Source organism: Oncorhynchus clarkii, chromosome 25 (assembly GCF_045791955.1).
Source record: "Oncorhynchus clarkii lewisi isolate Uvic-CL-2024 chromosome 25, UVic_Ocla_1.0, whole genome shotgun sequence".
NCBI lineage: Eukaryota > Metazoa > Chordata > Actinopteri > Salmoniformes > Salmonidae > Oncorhynchus > Oncorhynchus clarkii.
This window is the reverse complement of record NC_092171.1, coordinates 248,845-268,854: the sequence shown is the minus strand read 5'-3', so window position 1 is coordinate 268,854 and position 20,010 is coordinate 248,845. Positions and strand designations below refer to the sequence as shown.

Sequence of the window (20,010 nt, the reverse complement as noted above, 5' to 3'; positions counted from 1 at the left end):
CTAGCGCTGTGATAGCGTTGAGCTCTTGGCTGTTGTGAACCTTTTGGTTATGGATCCGTTCAACAGTTTGGAGCATGTGATATCTGTTCCTGTTGTCCTAAAGAAGCTCATGAAAAGGAGAGAGCCAAGACCCAGCGACGGAAAACAATAATAGACTACTGGCTGCAAACACTCCGACAATAAGAATCAATCCATCCTTGACCGGCAAATGCGGACAGACTTTCAATGTCCTTAATATTCCGTAAATCCTTCCCTAAAGTCGATAAACACTCAATATCAAAAAAGCTTCCCTTGATTTATCCTAATGAAAAAGAAAACTAAACCCTCACCCATAGTGTACACTGTTCACCCTCTGGATACAATAATTCAGCTATTTATTACATGCAATTGTTTAAATCCCAATTGTGATATGGGGGGGTACCAAATTATATCGCTACATTGCCCCACAACCCTACTATGGATGTTTCTCCGGCCGTACATTAGTACATACAGTTGAAGTCGGAAGTTTACATACACTTAGGTTGTAGTCAGTAAAACTCGTTTTTCAACCACGCCACAAATTTCTTGTTAACAAACTAGCGTTTTGGTAAGTCGGTTAGGATAACCACTTTGTGCATGACACAAGTAATTTTGTGTACCTGTGGAAGTATTTCAAGGCCTACCTTCAAACTCAGTGCCTCTTTTCTTGATATCATGGGAAAAGCAAAATAAATCAGCCAATTTCCAAACACCTGAAGGTACCACGTTCATCTATACAAACAATAGTACGCAAGTATAAACACCATGGGACCACGCAGCCGTCAATCCACTCAGGAAGAAGACACGTTCGGTCTCCTAGAGATGAACGTACTTTGGTGCGAAAAGTGCAAATCAATCCCAGAACAACAGCAAAGGACATTGTGAAGATGCTGGAGGAAACAGGTACAAAAGTATCTATTTCCACAGTAAAACGAGTTATGTATTGACATAACCTGAAAGGTGCCTCAGCAAGGAAGAAGCCACTGCTCCAAAACCCCCATAAAAAAGCCAGACTACAGTTTGAACTGCACATTGGGACAAAGATCATACTTTTTGTAGAAAGGTCTGATGAAACAAAAATAGAACTGTTTGGCTAAAATGATGTTAGGAGGAAAAAGGAGGAGGCTTGCAAGCCGAAGAACACCATCCCAACCGTGAAGCACGGGGGTGGCAGCATCATGTTGTGGGTGTGCTTTGCTGCAGGAGGGACTGGTGCACTTCACAAAATAGATGGCTTCATGAGGGATGAAAATTATATGAATATATTGAAGCAACATCTCAAGACAAGCTTGGTAGCAAATGGGTCTTCCAAATGGACAATGATCCAAAGAATACTTCCAAAGTTGTGGCAAAATGGCTTAAGGACAACAAAGTCAAGGTATTGGAGTGGCCATCAAAACGCACTGACCTCAATCCTATAGAAAATTTGTGGGCAGAACAGAAAAAGCTTGTGCGAGCAAGCCTGACTCAGGTATCTTGGCCAGGTTGCAATTGTAAATGAGAACTTGTTCTCAACTTGCCTACCTGGTTAAATAAAGGTGAAATATAAAATAAATAAATAAATAAATAAATAAAACAGTTACACCAGCTCTGTCAGGAGGAATGGGCCAACATTCACCCAATTTATTGTGAGAAGCTTGTGGAAGGCTACCTGAAACGTTTGACCCAAGTTAAACAATTTAAAAAAGACAATGCTACCAAATGCTAATTGAGTGTATTGTAAACTTCTGACCCCCTGGGAATGTGATGAAAGAAATAAAAGCTGAAATAAATCACTCTACTATTATTCTGACATTTCACATTCTTAAAATAAAGTGGTGATCATAACTGACCTAAGACAGGGAATTTTTACAAGGATTTAATGTCAGCAATAGTGAAAAACTGAGTTTAAATGTATTTGGCTAAGGTGTATGTAAACTTCCGACTTCAACTGTATGTCACACACAATATCGCAGACACCACTGGCCAATTTTCACGAAACTTGGGTGAATAATGTGTCTTGCCCTAAAGATCCAGCATTTACAAAATAACACTGATTGGCCAAAGGGGGGTGCTGCATCATTTGTGGGGTCGACATGTTCACTGTTGCCTTGTTTTCTTTAGTAACTTTAATGAAAAACAAAAAAGAAACATAAAAAACAGACGTTTTGGTTACAGTGAAACTACAATTACCCACCCCCCAAATTAATATCCCCCCCACCCACAACTTCTCACCTTAATGAATTTTTCTTTTTTTACATTTTAAGGGGTTGGGCAAAGGCTGAAATTGGCCTTGAGAATTACTATTTAAAAAAAGGTGCAATATGAAGAAATCACACTGCCATTTCCTGGTTGCTAAAATTAGAATAGTTCGCCTAATTTCAGTTTGTGACAATAGAAGTGTAGAGAATCATTGTACAATATAAACCGCTGTGAAATTTCAATAACCAAAAATATTGTATGTAAAAAATTGAAAGTAAAAGACGCACAACGAAACTTAAGAATGGGAAGCACATAAATAGCACACATAGAAGAGATCTACTGTTTCTCAGACTTGCTTTCAACAAGAATGATATATACAGTGGGGCAAACAAGTATTTAGTCAGCCACCAATTGTGCAAGTTCTCCCACTTAAAAATATGAGAGAGGCCTGTAATTTTCATCATACAGTGCCTTGCGAAAGTATTCGGCCCCCTTGAACTTTGCGACCTTTTGCCACATTTCAGGCTTCAAACATAGAGATATAAAACTGTATTTTTTTGTGAAGAATCAACAACAAGTGGGACACAATCATGAAGTGGAACGACATTTATTGGATATTTCAAACTTTTTTAACAAATCAAAAACTTAAAAATTGGGCGTGCAAAATTATTCAGCCCCTTTACTTTCAGTGCAGCAAACTCTCTCCAGAAGTTCAGTGAGGATCTCTGAATGATCCAATGTTGACCTAAATGACTAATGATGATAAATACAATCCACCTGTGTGTAATCAAGTCTCTGTATAAATGCACCTGCACTGTGATAGTCTCAGAGGTCCGTTAAAAGCGCAGAGAGCATCATGAAGAACAAGGAACACACCAGGCAGGTCCGAGATACTGTTGTGAAGAAGTTTAAAGCCGGATTTGGATACAAAAAGATTTCCCAAGCTTTAAACATCCCAAGGAGCACTGTGCAAGCGATAATATTGAAATGGAAGGAGTATCAGACCACTGCAAATCTACCAAGACCTGGCCGTCCCTCTAAACTTTCAGCTCATACAAGGAGAAGACTGATCAGAGATGCAGCCAAGAGGCCCATGATCACTCTGGATGAACTGCAGAGATCTACAGCTGAGGTGGGAGACTCTGTCCATAGGACAACAATCAGTCGTGTATTGCACAAATCTGGCCTTTATGGAAGAGTGGCAAGAAGAAAGCCATTTCTTAAAGATATCCATAAAAAGTGTTGTTTAAAGTTTGCCACAAGCCACCTGGGAGACACACCAAACATGTGGAAGAAGGTGCTCTGGTCAGATGAAACCAAAATTGAACTTTTTGGCAACAATGCAAAACGTTATGTTTGGCGTAAAAGCAACACATCTGAACACACCATCCCCACTGTCAAACATGGTGGTGGCAGCATCATGGTTTGGGCCTGCTTTTCTTCAGCAGGGACAGGGAAGATGGTTAAAATTGATGGGAAGATGGATGGAGCCAAATACAGGACCATTCTGGAAGAAAACCTGATGGAGTCTGCAAAAGACCTGAGACTGGGACGGAGATTTGTCTTCCAACAAGACAATGATCCAAAACATAAAGCAAAATCTACAATGGAATGGTTCAAAAATAAACATATCCAGGTGTTAGAATGGCCAAGTCAAAGTCCAGACCTGAATCCAATCGAGAATCTGTGGAAAGAACTGAAAACTGCTGTTCGCAAATGCTCTCCATCCAACCTCACTGAGCTCGAGCTGTTTTGCAAGGAGGAATGGGAAAAAATGTCAGTCTCTCGATGTGCAAAACTGATAGAGACATACCCCAAGCGACTTACAGCTGTAATCGCAGCAAAAGGTGGCGCTACAAAGTATTAACTTAAGGGGGCTGAATAATTTTGCACGGCCAATTTTTCAGTTTTTGATTTGTTAAAAAAAGTTTGAAATATCCAATAAATGTCGTTCCACTTCATGATTGTGCCCCACTTGTTGTTGATTCTTCACAAAAAAATACAGTTTTATATCTCTATGTTTGAAGCCTGAAATGTGGCAAAAGGTCGCAAAGTTCAAGGGGGCAGAATACTTTCGCAAGGCACTGTAGGTACACTTCAACTATAACAGACAAAATGAGAAAAAAAATCCAGAAAATCACATTGTAGGATTTTTTATGAATTTATTTGCAAATTATGGTGGAAAATAAGTATTTGGTCAATAACAAAAGTTTCTCAATACTTTGTTATATACCCTTTGTTGGCAATGACAGAGGTCAAACGTTTTCTGTAACTCTTTCCAAACACTGTTGCTGGTATTTTGGCCCATTCCTCCATGCAGATCTCCTCTAGAGCAGTGATGTTTTGGGGCTGTTGCTGGGCAACATGGACTTTCAACTCCCTCCAAAGACTTTCTATGGGGTTGAGATCTGGAGACTGGCTAGGCCACTCCAGGACCTTGAAATGCTTCTTACGAAGCCACTCCTTCGTTGCCCGGGCGGTGTGTTTGGGATCATTGTCATGCTGAAAGACCCAGCCACGTTTCATCTTCAATGCCCTTGCTGATGGAAGGAGGTTCACTCAAAATCTCACGATACATGGCCCCATTCATTCTTTCCTTTACACGGTTCAGTCGTCCTGGTCCCTTTGCAGAAAAACAGCCCCAAAGCCCCAAAGCATGATGTTTCCACCCCAGGATTTGAGTCCCTGGCGGCGTAGTGTGTTACTGATGGTAGGCTTTGTTACTTTGGTCCCATCTCTCTGCAGGTCATTCACTAGGTCCCCCCGTGTGGTTCTGGGATTTTTGCTCACCATTCTTGTGATCATTTTGACCCCACGGGGTGAGATCTTGCGTGGAGCCCCAGATCGAGGGAGATTATCAGTGGTCTTGTATGTCTTCCATTTCCTAATAATTGCTCCCACAGTTGATTTCTTCAAACCAAGCTGCTTACCTATTGCAGATTCAGTCTTCCCAGCCTGGTGCAGGTCTACAATTTTGTTTCTGGTGTCCTTTGACAGCTCTTTGGTCTTGGCCATTGTAGAGTTTGGAGTGTGACTGTTTGAGGTAGTGGACAGGTGTCTTTTATACTGATAAGTTCAAACAGGTGCCATTAATACAGGTAACGAGTGGAGGACAGAGGAGCCTCTTAAAGAAGAGTTACAGGTCTGTGAGAGCCAGAAATCTTGCTTGTTTGTAGGTGACCAAATACCTATTTTCCACCATAATTTGCAAATAAATTCATTAAAAATCCTACAATGTGATTTTTTGGATTTTCTTTCCCTCATTTTGTCTGTCATAGTTGAAGTGTACCTATGATGAAAATTACAGGCCTCTCTCATCTTTTTAAGTGTGAGAACTTGCACAATTGATGGCTGACTAAATACTTTTTTGCCCCACTGTAACTCACATTTCTATGTGAAATTGGTCAGGTCACCCAAAAAGTGAAGTAATGCAGCTGTGCTTGATTGGTTCCATTGAACCTGCCAAGCTCAATGGTCTCAGAAGTGCAGGGGCTTCAATTGGGCATTTGTTCCCTAGCTCAACACCAACAATTGAAAATAGGCTACTAAAATCATTATAATCCCTATTAAAAGGCAAATTCAGTTTAGCGGTATTAGAGGCCGACTTCAGGGCCATGCCGACAACTGAGAGTGGGAGGGAAGGCTGATTGTATGGCTAGCTGGCATTATGGAGAGCAGATGTAATGTAATGACGAGATGCTCATGTCTACACCCTAACAATGGGAGTCGTTGTCCCATACCCAATGGGCTTATTTTGGACAGATGTTGGTGTGATTTTGGAGTGTAACCTCTCGCTTCGCCTCTTTCTCTCTGTGGAGAGTGCATCGACGCAGTTTCAGGGAACATCAGGTCTTTTTCTCAACACATTGCAAAGATAAAGATGGCTATAGTAGATGGCTTTGGCTACGTAACTGCTGTTTGACTTGAGATGAAACTAAACTAGTTTTATTTGCGATTTTCAGCTAGTGCGTAGCAGGCAACTAATAATTGTCAGACGTGTTTGTATAATGTTAAATCCCCTATTGACTGAGGTGAATGAAGCTACAGCAACAAGGTGATAATGGCTGGAGTCAATTCAGCTTGTTTCTGCAGCATTTTAGAGTTTATAAATTGTGTAACAATACAGTAAATGGATGCTATCAATGCTATCATTGATTTGAATGGGGATGCCGTTCTATTCATTCTATTTCTAAGGCAGCACGTGCAGTCAGGAGCACAGGAAAGGAGAAATGTGTGTAGAATAAATATATATACATATATACATATACACATACACACACATATACATATATATATATATATATATATATATATATATATATATATATATATATACACATATACATATTCATATATATATATACACATACATACATACATACATACATACATATATTTTACACACACATTAACAGTCAAAAGTTGACAAACCTACTCATTCCAGAGTTTTTCTTTATTTTACATTGCAGAATAATAGTGAAGACATCAAAACTATGAAATAACACATATATGGAATCACGTAAACTCAAAAAAAGAAACGTAATCTCACTGTCAACTGCATTTATTTTCAGCAACCTTAACATGTGTAAATATTTGTATGAACATAAGATTCAACAACAGAGAAACTGAACAAGTTCCACAAACGTGACGAACAGAAATTAAATAATGTGTCCCTGAACAAAGGGGGGGGGGTCAAAATCAAAAGTAACAGTCAGTATCTGGTGTGGCCACCAGCTGCATTAAGTACTGCAGTGCATCTCCTCCTCATGGACAGCACCAGATTTGCCAGTTCTTGCTGTGAGATGTTAGCCCACTCTTCCATCAAGGCACCTGCAAGTTCCCGGACATTTCTGGGGGGAATGGCCCTAGCCCTCACCCTCCGATCAAACAGGTCCCAGACATCAATGGGATTGAGATCCGGGCTCTTTGCTGGCCATTGCAGATCACGGACATTCCTGTCTTGCAGGAAATCACGCACAGAACAAGCAGTATGGCTGGTGGCATTGTCATGCTGGAGTGTCATGTTAGGATGAGCCTGCCGGAAGGGACCACATGAGGGAGGAGTATGTCTTCCCTGTAACGCACAGCGTTGAGATTGCCTGCAATGACAACAAGCTCAGTCCGATGATGCTGTGACACACCGACCCAGACAATGACGCACCCTCCACTTCCAAATCGATCCCGCTCCAGATTACAGGCCTCGGTGTAACGCTCATTCCTTCAACGATAAACGCAAATCCGACCATCACCCCTGGTGAGACAAAACTGCGACTCGTCAGTGAAGAGAACTTTTTGCCAGTCCTGTCTGATCCAGCGACGGTGGGTTTGTGAAAGTTTGAAAGTTTCTTCAAGTGCAGTTGCAAAAACCAAGCACTATGATGAAACTGGCTCTCATAAGGACTGCCACAGGAAAGGAAGACCCAGTTACCTCTGCTGCAGAGGATAAGTTCATTAGAGTTACCAGAAATTGCAGCCCAAATAAATGCTTCAGATTCACACTTTTTAGGTTACTATATGATTCCATGTGTTATTTCATAGTTTGTCTTCAATATTATTCTACAATGTAGAAAATAGTAAAAATAAAGAAAAGCCCTTGAATGAGTAGGTGTCAATTTTTGATTGGTACTGTAACACTGTACAAAACATTAGGAACACCTGCTCTTTCCATGACACAGACTGACTAGGTAAATCCAGGTGAAAGCAATGATCCCTTATTGATGTCACCTGTTAAATCCACTTCAAATCAGTGTAGAATAAGGGCAGGAGACAGGTTAAAGAAGGATTTTCAAACCTTGAGACATGGATTGTGTATGTGTGCCATTCAGAGGGTGAATATGCAAGACAAAATATTTAAGTTCCTTTGAACAGGGTATGGTAGTAGGTGCCAGGCGCACCGGTTTGAGTGTGTCAAGAACAGCAGCGCTGCTAGGTTTTTCACGCTCAACAGTTACCCGTGTGTATCAAGAATGGTCCACCACCCAAAGCGTTGGAGTTAACATGGGCTGCTGGCATCCCTGTGGAAGGCTTTTGACACCTTGTAGTCCATGCACTCAATAGTAGAAAGATATTCATAATGTTTTGTACACTTAGTATGTTTTTTTTTTGTTGCTATTTGAACAGTTATTTGGGAAACTGCAGTCATTTGGCTGGCTAATTCAAATCAAATCAAATTTTATTTGTCACACATACACATGGTTAGCAGATGTTAATGCGAGTGTAGCGAAATGCTTGTGCTTCTAGTTCCGACAATGCAGTAATAACCAACAAGTAATCTAGCTAACAATTCCAAAACTACTACCTTATACACACAAGTGTAAGGGGATAAAGAATATGTACATAAAGATATGAATGAGTGATGGTACAGAGCGGCATAGGCAAGATACAGTAGATGGTATCGAGTGCAGTATATACATACGAGATGAGTATGTAAACAAAGTGGCATAGTTTAAAGTGGCTAGTGACACATGTATTACATAAAGATGCAGTAGATGATAGAGTACAGTATATACATATGAGATGAATAATGTAGGGTATGTAAACATTATATTAGGTAGCATTGTTTAAAGTGGCTAGTGATATATTTTACATAATTTCCCATCAATTCCCATTATTAAAGTGGCTGGAGTTGAGTCAGTGTGTTGGCAGCAGCCACTCAATGTTAGTGGTGGCTGTTTAACCTGTTGCGACGACCAAACCCGGATCCGGGATTCTATTTATAGACCTAAGCTCATTACCATAACGCAACGTTAACTATTCATGAAAATCGCAAATGAAATGAAATAAATATGCTAGCTCTCAAGCTTAGCCTTTTGTTAACACTGTCATCTCAGATTTTCAAAATATGCTTTTCAACCATAGGAAAACAATCATTTGTGTAACAGTAGCTAGCTAGCGTAGCATTTAGCGTTAGCATTAGCGTTAGCATTAGCGTTAGCATTAGCGTTAGCATTTAGCAGGCAACTATCACAAAAACAAGTAAAGCCTTCAAATAAAATAACTTACCTTTGAAGAACTTCTGATGTTTTCAATGAGGAGACTCTCAGTTAGATAGCAGATGCTCCGTTTTTCCAAAAAGATTATTTGTGTATTAGAAATAGCTCCGTTTTGTACATCACATTTGGCTACCAAAAAAAAAAAAAAAAAAAAAAAAAAAAACGAAAATTCAGCCCTCAAAACACGAACTTTTTTCCAAATTAACTCCATAATATCGACTGAAACATGGCAAACGTGGTTTAGAATCAATCCTCAAGGTGTTTTTCCACATATCTCTTCAATGATATATCCTTCGTGGAAGCCTGGTTTCTCCTTGCTCTCAAATGGAAAAATAATTGCACCTGGCTTTACGCTCCAATTTCGACACAGGGACACCAGGCGGACACTTGGAAAATGTAGTCTCTTATGGTCAATCTTCCAATGATATGCCTACAAATACGTCACAATGCTGCTAACACTTTGGGGGAACGACAGAAAGTGTAGGCTCATTCCTTGCGCAATCACAGCCATATAAGGAGACAATGGAAAACAGAGCTTCAGAAATTCTGCTCATTTCCTGGTTGACGCATCATCTTGGTTTCGCCTGTAGAATGAGTTCTGGGGCACTTACAGACAATATCTTTGCAGATTCTGAAACTTCAGAGTGTTTTCTTTCAAAAACTCTATATCGCGCTTAAAACGGGAACGTTTTTTATCCAAAAATGAAATAGCGCCCCTAGAGATCAAAGAGGTTAACAGTCTGATGGCCTTGAGATAGAAGCTGTTTTTCAGTCTCTCGGTCCCAGCTTTGATGCACCTGTACTGACCTCGCCTTCTGGATGATAGCGGGGTGAACAGGCAGTGGCTCGGGTGGTTGTTGTCCTTGATGATCTTTATGGCCTTCCTGTGACATCGTGTGGTGTAGGTGTCCTGGAGGGCAGGTAGTTTGCCCCCGGTGATGCGTTGTGCAGACCTCACTACCCTCTGGAGAGCCTTACGGTTGTGGGCGGAGCAGTTGCCATACCAGGCGGTGATACAGCCCGACAGGATGCTCTCGATTGTGCATCTGTAGAAGTTTGTGAGTGCTTTTGGTGACAAGCCGAATTTCTTCAGCCTCCTGAGGTTGAAGAGGCGCTGCTGCGCCTTCTTCACGATGCTGTCTGTATGGGTGGACCAATTCAGTTTGTCTGTGATGTGTACGCCGAGGAACTTAAAACTTACTACCCTCTCCACTACTGTTCCATCGATGTGGATAGGGGGTGTTCCCTCTGCTGTTTCCTGAAGTCCACAATCATCTCCTTAGTTTTGTTGACGTTGAGTGTGAGGTTATTTTCCTGACACCACACGCCGAGGGCCCTCACCTCCTCCCTGTAGGCCGTCTTGTCGTTGTTGGTAATCAAGCCTACCACTGTTGTGTCGTCCGCAAACTTGATGATTGAGCTGGAGGCGTGCGTGGCCACGCAGTCGTGGGTGAACAGGGAGTACAGGAGAGGGCTCAGAACGCACCCTTGTGGGGCCCCAGTGTTGAGGATCAGCGGGGTGGAAATGTTGTTGCCTACCCTCACCACCTGGGGGCGGCCCGTCAGGAAGTCCAGTACCCAGTTGCACAGGGCGGGGTCGAGACCCAGGGTCTCGAGCTTGATGACGAGCTTGGAGGGCACTATGGTGTTAAATGCCGAGCTGTAGTCGATGAACAGCATTCTCACATAGGTATTCCTCTTGTCCAGATGGGTTAGGGCAGTGTGCAGTGTGGTTGAGATTGCATCGTCTGTGGACCTATTTGGGCGGTAAGCAAATTGGAGTGGGTCTAGGGTGTCAGGTAGGGTGGAGGTGATATGGTCCTTGACTAGTCTCTCAAAGCACTTCATGATGACGGAAGTGAGTGCTACTCGTAGTCGTTTAGCTCAGTTTCTTGGGAACAGGAACAATGGTGGCCCTCTTGAAGCATGTGGGAACAACAGACTGGGATAGGGATTGATTGAATATGTCCGTAAACACACCAGCCAGCTGGTCTGCGCATGCTCTGAGGGCGCGGCTGGGGATGCCGTCTGGGCCTGCAGCCTTACCATCATATAAAATTCCATGACCGTCACAAACCTACTTCTGACGTCAAATAGTAATCTCCTCTGACCTGATCCCAGAGCAATGGGATTTACCCTCTAGTACAGCATATGCATTGTTTTTTTTCCACTGACCCAGCATCACCAGTGATTTTAATCACGTCAGTCCCTGTAATGCTGAGCAATGCATGCTGGAGATGTGACACGGCAGGGTAGCCTAGTGGTTAGAGTGGTGGACTAGTAACCGGAAGGTTGCAAGTTCAAACCCCCGAGCTGATAAGGTACAAATCTGTCGTTCTGCCCCTGAACAGGCAGTTAACCCACTGTTCCTAGGCCGTCATTGAAAACAAGAATTTTTTCTTAACTGACTTGCCTGGTTAATTAAAAGGTAAAATAAAATACATTAAAAAAGAATAGATGCCTAATGGCTGGGGAGAAGCCACTTTAAAAAACGCTTTTCACGTGAATGATGACTATTTTTGTTTGCAGAGGCTAGCGAATGGAATGCTTGTCCTGAGAGAACTATAGTTTCTGCTGTACATACAGTAGCTTAAGTACATTACCGCCTCATCACAGCTAAAAGAATAATGGAAATTATCAACGGGCCATTTTGATTCCCCAGTTTGCAGATCATTTAACCTACAGTACCATACTACAGCACAAAGGAGGCATACGGTAGTGTATAAGCACGGGATAATTACTTGAAGCACTCAGTCTCAGGGGTCAATGTACACACCACCCACTGAAAGACTGCAGACTGATCGGATGTCTTCGAGAAATGCTTTATTTTTACTTGAACTGAGCCGAACGCTCCATATAGGAAGGAGTGTATACTTCTATTTAGGAAGGAGTGTATACTTCTATTTGTTGCAGCATGTTCTCTGGGCAATTAACTATGTGAATGTGACTGGGGAAATCGGGTATCTCGGCAGCCCGTGGATACGAATTGCAAGTTGTGTCGATTCTATGAGGCAGAGGTGACGTCATCGTACCGTGAAAAGGATTCAAGATGTGTGTAGAGAAGTCAACTCGTTTTTTCAATTAATTTTTATTCAGTCACATAGTGTCTATAGTCTCACGTAACCATACTCCCAAGTGAAGGGAGCCTGGACCTGAGGCTACACAGTATATGATCGATGGATCAAGTCTACCCCTCTGAGAATTTGTAGGATAGATAGAAGCAGGTGGGTGAGAGAGGACTCATTTGAATATGGTTCCCAGTCCCACTGCTAGAGAATGAGGGGGCCTGGATGCAAGATAACTGGTGAAGGCGTCTGTGGGGGAAGAAATAAGAACTTAAATGCAAAAACAAATCCTAATCTTTTGCAATCAACGATAATTTGAATATCTTAGAAGTCAAATTCGGGTCTAGGCCACGAAGAAGACCCACTGAGCAGGCATGTTCAAGGTTTTGTAGACTTCAAAAGCATTGAAAGAAAAGGAAAGCTATACAACTATATTTTAATGCTGCAGAGATTTGACATACTGCATTTAAAGTGAGGTGCAATTAAATCATTCTCAGGAGCAAATGTAAATTATGTATGGCTACTGTGACGGCAGTAAATTACTGAACACTACAAGATACTGTAAAAATCACAATCTTAGTTTTCTACAAAAAAAGTCTCAATGCTACACAGATTTAAAGAATGTATGATTTCCTAACAAGGTATGAACATATAACCTATGTAAATTTGGCACGTACAAATTCTGGTAAGATTTGACACTACACTCGTGCCAGCACTCCAATTGTAACCATTAGCACTACTATATCCTTCCAGGTTGACAATTAATTCAAGTCTTTGTTCATTTAACTTTACATTTCTACTTGATCTTCAATAAAAACACAAAATGAGAATTTAAAAAAGACTGACTAAAAATGTACCTGCTTTCAGACCAACCAAATGAAAGTGCTAAGGTGTACCATTATCCGTCAAAGCCTCTGAATCCATTACAGTCACGATGTATATCTAAAAGCAGTAATATTGCAATTTGGGGCCAATGAGTGATTAATGATTTTAGCTGGTATCGATTTTTTGCCTACATATAAACATTTGCCTACAGATAAAGATGTGCAGACAGTAACAATGTTGCAACCTACATTGATTCCTTGTGTATTCACTGTATAACAAATTAAATCTTAATTTGAGCCAGTTTCACAAAGCAGGAAATGTGAATTGTTTTGTGGATTATAATTAATTAACCCTTTTTATAGGGGTTAATTCATTTTTCATTATGGCAAATAAAGTCTGACATTTTTAAGCGGAAATTACACGCTTTAGAAGCCTTTTTAAACCTAGAATACACTACAAGTTTGCATTCCTGCATCAACAGGATCATCAAATTGCTCATAGACCACCACGGAGGCTAGAGTTAGGCATCACTACCTCTCAATGGCCTAATTCTTTATTTTAGAATATTTGCGGTCAGATCTCTACATTTCCAACTGGCTCTATGACCTGTGTAGTTTTTAGGTGAGTTATTTGGAATGTGCAAGCTGTTTGTTTAATGGATGCATATACGTTGGTATAACACCCTATTGTGGAGGAATGTAGAGTGACTTTAACCAGAAATCATCAAAACTTTCTAATTTTAATCACTTTTAAAATGAATGCCTTGGATTAGTATTTTGCGTTACCTTGTATATTCACAAAATCTGTCGAAGGTAAATCATGGACCAATTTCCTGTTTTTAATTTTTTATTAATATCTTAGTATTTTTTTTATTGAATCTGTTTTGCATGTTTAGTATTTTCTCACTATATTTGTACTACCCTGTCAGATAGTTTTGGTTGTTAATGTTTTTTTTATTTTTTATATATACTCTAAATTTGGAAATTGTGCAAACTAAGTTCAATTAAATGGTTTTATTTTGTAGATGAACACAATGCATTACTGCATACATTTAACAATTCAGTGCATTCAAATACTTGATTAATGGACTCCTACATTGTTAGAAACAATGTTTGTTGCCCATTTTTAGACCCTACCTTAGGCCTAGAAAGTCCCATTACAACAAGGGTAGGGACTGCTGAGAGGAGAGGAATAGGAAGACAGGAATAAATGCATATATGGTTTTTGTACCCCAAAGTTATTTGTATCTGAAAAAAAAACTGAATAAAAATAATAAGTCAGCCACATTCCAGTAGGAAACCACTGATAAAGGTTGGGTCACGTGTAACATATAGCAAAACAATACTGTGGCCTCCCTGTGAGTGAGCAATGTATACTACAGCCTCTGCCAAAAGTTTGGAACTTGTTGGTAGTGCCCACAGAATAGCTTATTCATAGCTTATTCAAGCCGTGGTCGAGCTGTTCTCCATCAATTGCTACATTGGCGGTAGCGATTGGATTGTCCTAATGTATACTCTCTGTATGTGAGTGGACTACAGTCAATGACAAGAGGTCTGAACCTTTATGGCAAAGGTGATCATGCACTCGGCTCACCCTATAACCACAGGCAGTGCCACTGATTCATGCCCAACACCGGCAGCTGGCTATTGGCCACCATAGTATTTAAATCAAGTGGTACCGATGCACAAAGTCTGGAACCAACAGGACCCTGAACAGCTTCTACCCCCAAGCCATAGGACTGTTAAATAGTTAGTTAAATAACCAAATAGCTACCCAGTCTATTGCTCCTTTTTGCCTGTTGTTACTGTTTATTATGTATCCTGTTGCCTAGTCACTTTATTCCAAATTACATGTACATACAGTATCTACAAGAATTACCTCATACCCCTGCACATCCACTCGGTACCTGTGTGTATAGCAAAGTTATTGTTACTCATTGTGTATGTATTATTACTTTTCTATTATTTCTGTATTTTCTTTCTCTCTGCATTGTTGGTGGGAAGGGCCTGTCAGTAAGCGTTTCACTGTTAGTCTAAACCTGTTATTTACAAAGCATGTGACAAATACTTTGATTTGATCATGCATTAAGTTGAACAGTGGATCAAATATGACACCAAATGAGGAATAGCCCTCCCCCCAGTTGCAGTCATGGCATGAAGAGATTCTGTGTGCCAAATTCTCAATGCCAGTAATCTGATTTTGTAAAAGTATTAGTCTCTGGGAATGACATTGAGCTAATGATTATTAATCGATAAGGAAATGGGGCAATGAAACCCTATTTCAAGACCATTTCTAGGTGTTGGTTTTAAAAGGCCCACAATGACATTATTGGTCATATAACATTATTCTCATATTTCAACCTTCAACGTACAATATAAGCTATCATTTTCTCTAACCGTTCAGATGTGATTGAATCCAACATTTAGATATATAGGTCTAAGGACAGGATTCCATCAAATTCCACCAGCTCTATACATCAGATTAGAGGTTGGTGCCTTTGCCAGGCTTGTGCTGCCGTGGGTGGTAGATTGAGGCTCTACAATCCGTCGTGGGTTGGTGCTAAACCAGTCGCTTTAACGCACGCACAAACGCGGTGGCGGAATATAAACACCACCACTGACGATGAGATGTATATTTTTAGACGCTCGGAAACAGTGTCAATGCTACATTGATTCAAATATCCAAATGGCTTGAGAGCACCTGTGGTTTGAGCGAGCCACCGTCTTTAAATGTAACGATGACATACCTGTTGTAATCTACTACATTGTGGGCGAGTCATAGGCTATTATAGCCTACAGAAACAGAGATACACTGTACAACACTGTACAACATATATTCGACTCAATTTTCACAAGGTCAAGTTGGTATTAAGCATAGCTGTTGGGTATTTAAAAATGCATTGGCTTACCATACACTCCTTGGCAATGAATGCCCTCCAAAAATATGTTGAACAGCCACAAGAGACCGAAAACTAAACCCATCTTCACGTTAATGTCAACATATCCACTTCGATGGTGACAGCTTCTTCCCAAGGCAAGACGCAGATGGTCAGAACTCAGTTCCCGCCGTTCCGCACCTGGATTCAGCTTAAATCTGGTTGAGACATCGTATAACGACTTTTCATTTGATGCGCTATGAAATACATTTGGTTCTGCCCATATTTCATTGAGGAAAGCAGGTCTATTAAGTTAAATGATTCACAATGCTGGATACAAACGGGTAAATATTGTGCCTTGATAGGCGATTTTGACTGATGTGCCAATGTCCGTGCATACTTCAAGCCTCAAGAGGATCTCCTTGATTTTGACATTGTAAAAGTAACCGAGGATGCAACGCCAAGAATTCTTTCGAGAACAAGCTTATTCGGTGTCCAGTGATATCCACGCGTATCCACTGCCCCTTCACCAATTCCAGCAACTTCCATTGCTAAACAGGGATGAAACACATTCTGATATACACTTGCGGCTTTCCCTCCCCTCTCAAAGGTTTGCCACAGCCTTCCGAGGACAGCGAGGCAAAAGGTGTTCCGAGATGAGGCTGAGCCTCTGGATGTGATGCGTTCATGCTACCACTGTGGCCAAATACATGAGAATTCCCTGTTTTAGAAGCGCATTTTGCTCATGTAGGTTATCTAAAAACTCCAGTTTGTGTCGATCGAAATAAAAGTGAGTCCTCGTTACGTGCGCGTTTTTATCTCAAAATGTCTTGTACATGATTATTTGAAGAGGACTTGATCAGTCACGCTGCGCACTACGTGCAGCAGTGACACGCCGAGCCTTCGCTTCCTGCCTACGTCAAGTGCGTGACTCCTCAGATCTAATTTGTATGGGAGGCACTTGAACACTGAAAAATGAACCATGGTGCTATGACTATGAGCAACTGTTTTATGAAAGCATGCATTTAGGAGGCACGTTCCGGGCAAAACAATATTTTAAAAGTATGACGCATAGACTAAAATCCTGAGGCTTTGGTAAGAGTTCAAAGCATTTGCTTGTGTGGCAGATTAGTTAAGTTTTGCATGTGATTTGCCATTCAAAGATTTGACTGTTACAGTTCATACAAGGAAATCAGTCAATTTAAATAAAATCATTAGGCCCTTATCTATGGCTAACACATGACTGGGAATAGTATGGATCAGAAAAACAGTCCGTATCTGGCGTGACCACCATTTGCCTTATGCAGCGTGACACATCTCCACATAGTTGATCAGGCTGTTGATTGTGGTCTGTGGAATGTTGGCCCACTCCTCTTCAACCGCTGTGCGAAGTTGCTGGACATTTGCGGGAACTGGAACATACTGTCATAGGCTACACATACTGTAGTTCCAGAGCATCCAAACAGGCTCAATTTGTGACATGTCTGGTGAGTAGGCAGGCCATGGAAGAACTTGGACATTTTCAGGTTCCAGGAATTGTATACAGATCCTTGCGACATGGGGCTGTGCATTATCAAGCTGAAACATGAGGTGATTGCAGCGGATGAATGTTACAACAATGGACCTCAGGATTATATCATAGTATCTCTGTGCGTTCAAATTGCCATAGATAAAATGCTATATTCATTGTCCATAGCTTATGCCTGCCCATATCATAACCCTACCGCCACCATGGGGCTCTCTGTTCACAATGTTGACATCAGCAAACCACTCACCCACATGACTCCATGCATGTCCTCGCTTATGGTAGAGAAATTAACATTAAATTCTCTGGCAACAGCTCTGGTGGACATTCCTGCAGTCAGCATGACAATTGCATGTTTCCTCAAAACTTGAGACATCTGTGGCATTGTGTTGTGTGGCAAAACATGCATATTTTAGAGTGGCATTTTATTGTCCCCAGCACAAGGTGCATCTGTGTAATGATCATGCTGTTTAATCAGCTTCTTGATATGCCACACCTGTCAGGTGGATGGATTATCTTGGCAAAGGATAAATGCTCAATAGCAGGGATGTAAACAAATTAGTGCACAAAATGTGAGATAAATAAGCTTTTTGTGCTGCGTATGGAACATTTCTGGGATCTTTTAGCTCATGGAACATGGGACCGACACTTAACATGTTGCGTTTATATTTTTGTTCACTGTAGATGTATAGGCCAGCTATTAAACATCACTGTTCACTTGAATGTTCTCCATCATCAGTGGGCTATGAGAGATATAGTTAAAGACAGTAGCTTCTCTTTTGGGAAGATACCTTAAAAGAGAACTCAAGTTTTCTAAAAACTAATTTTCTTTAGGAATGTAGTGAAGTAAAAGTAGTCAAATATATATTGTAAAAGTACAGATTCTGCAAAAAAATACTTTAAAGTATTACTTAACACTACTGTTTTTGGGGTACACTCTGAGGTTGCCAAATGATCAGCTAAATTCAGTGTATAAAGTCTAGCCGTTAGGCCTACTTTTTTCTGTTCCCCTAATCATGCAATTTTGAGATTACAGACCCTCTTGTCTTGGACAATATTGAGGAGCGATTGCTTTGCCCTGGCCCATTTTACTATTCTGTGTTCAAGTTCTCTCATGAAGTAAAACCTTAATATTGTTACTTTATTGGCTGTATGTATGGCATTTATAATCTTGCAATGACTGGCAAAGCTTTCGTGCCACTGTCAAAGTCAAACTGATTCTCATCCTTTTGCCATCGGGCACTCTAGCCCAGTAGAGTTGTACTTCCAGTGCCCTCTTCTGGAGATGGGGAAAAGGGTGGCTGTACTGTATGAATTTACAATGAAAATTCACGGACTGGCATAGTAATGATACATAGTAATGTTTAACAATAAACTACAGATAACAAACTAAATGTGTAATTCAGTAAATAGTAGATTATTATTTTTTTTTTAATCTACATGATAACTATAATTTCATGTTCTGTGCCTTTCATGTTACTGCACTGAAATTACTGGCAAAAACTGAATCACAATACAAGAAAAGGCACCTGATCCGCATCTACCCCCAAGCCATAAGACTGCTGAACAGTTAATCAAATGGCTACCTGGACCATTGCATTGACCCTTTTTTGCAGCGACTCTTACACTGACTCTATGTACACTCACTGGACTCTACCCACACTTTCACTCCAACACACACACACAAACACACACACACACCTACACACACACACTTTCACTTTCACCAGATCATTAGTATGATCTGTTGTTTATGCTTTCAATGTTTTATTTCATAAGCTAACTATTTGGAAAGCACCAAAATAAAAAGCACACATTTTCAAGCAATAGGTTCTAACTGATTTATAAAATATTCCAAATTATTCATTCGTATTTTGTAAACTGCTTATTCACTCTTCATGAATCCTTTTAAATACTGAAGTAAGAAATATTTTATAACAGTTTTGAGGTGTCAAAGACTGGGAAAAGGAAGTGAGATTTATAAGGCTGAAGAAGACTTCAGGCCCTTCTGCTGACTCTCCTCAGCCTCTGAAGAGAGAGCACACCTGAGAGGATCGTCGGAAATCTAAAGTTTACAATAATCTTGAGACTACTTGTACTTCACAAAGTTGCCTTGGAATCTATAACCTTGAAAAACCTTCCCTATTTAAGCCTTTGCTAGACTTTATCTGTTTGTAAGCAATCCAGCCAGCTCTATATTCATACAGTACAAGATCACATGAGTGTGTGTGTCCTTTAATCCTCCACTAGTAGATTTGCATTCTTGCTTTCACGTTTATCGCTCCCCATGGACTATTTGGCATGGGGCATGTTAGCCATCGGTCAGAATCAAAAAATATTTTTGCGAGAGCTCTTGTGAAAAACATAAGACAAAATATCAGCAAAAACATCCTCAGTTTACCTTGTCATGAAGCAAGACAGGTAGTGTGGTGACGCACAATGAGTCTCACTGGTATTAGCTTTCTGGGATAATGATAGGCGTGAGCTTAGAGGGCTAACGCAAGAGCTCCGAATCCAAACCCTGTTAGG

General features: G+C 40.7%; 1 protein-coding gene across 1 annotated transcript in view; it reads right to left on the bottom strand.

Annotated features, from left to right (window-relative positions):
- Positions 1-16,251, bottom strand: part of LOC139383491 (MAM domain-containing glycosylphosphatidylinositol anchor protein 2-like) — a 240,466-nt gene extending 224,215 nt beyond the window's left edge. The window contains exon 1 of the mRNA XM_071128049.1: positions 15,990-16,251. Within this exon, the coding sequence (XP_070984150.1) occupies positions 15,990-16,062 (73 nt within the window). The 5' untranslated portion in view covers positions 16,063-16,251. The remainder of the gene's footprint in view (positions 1-15,989) is intronic.
- Positions 16,252-20,010: the final 3,759 nt, after the last annotated feature.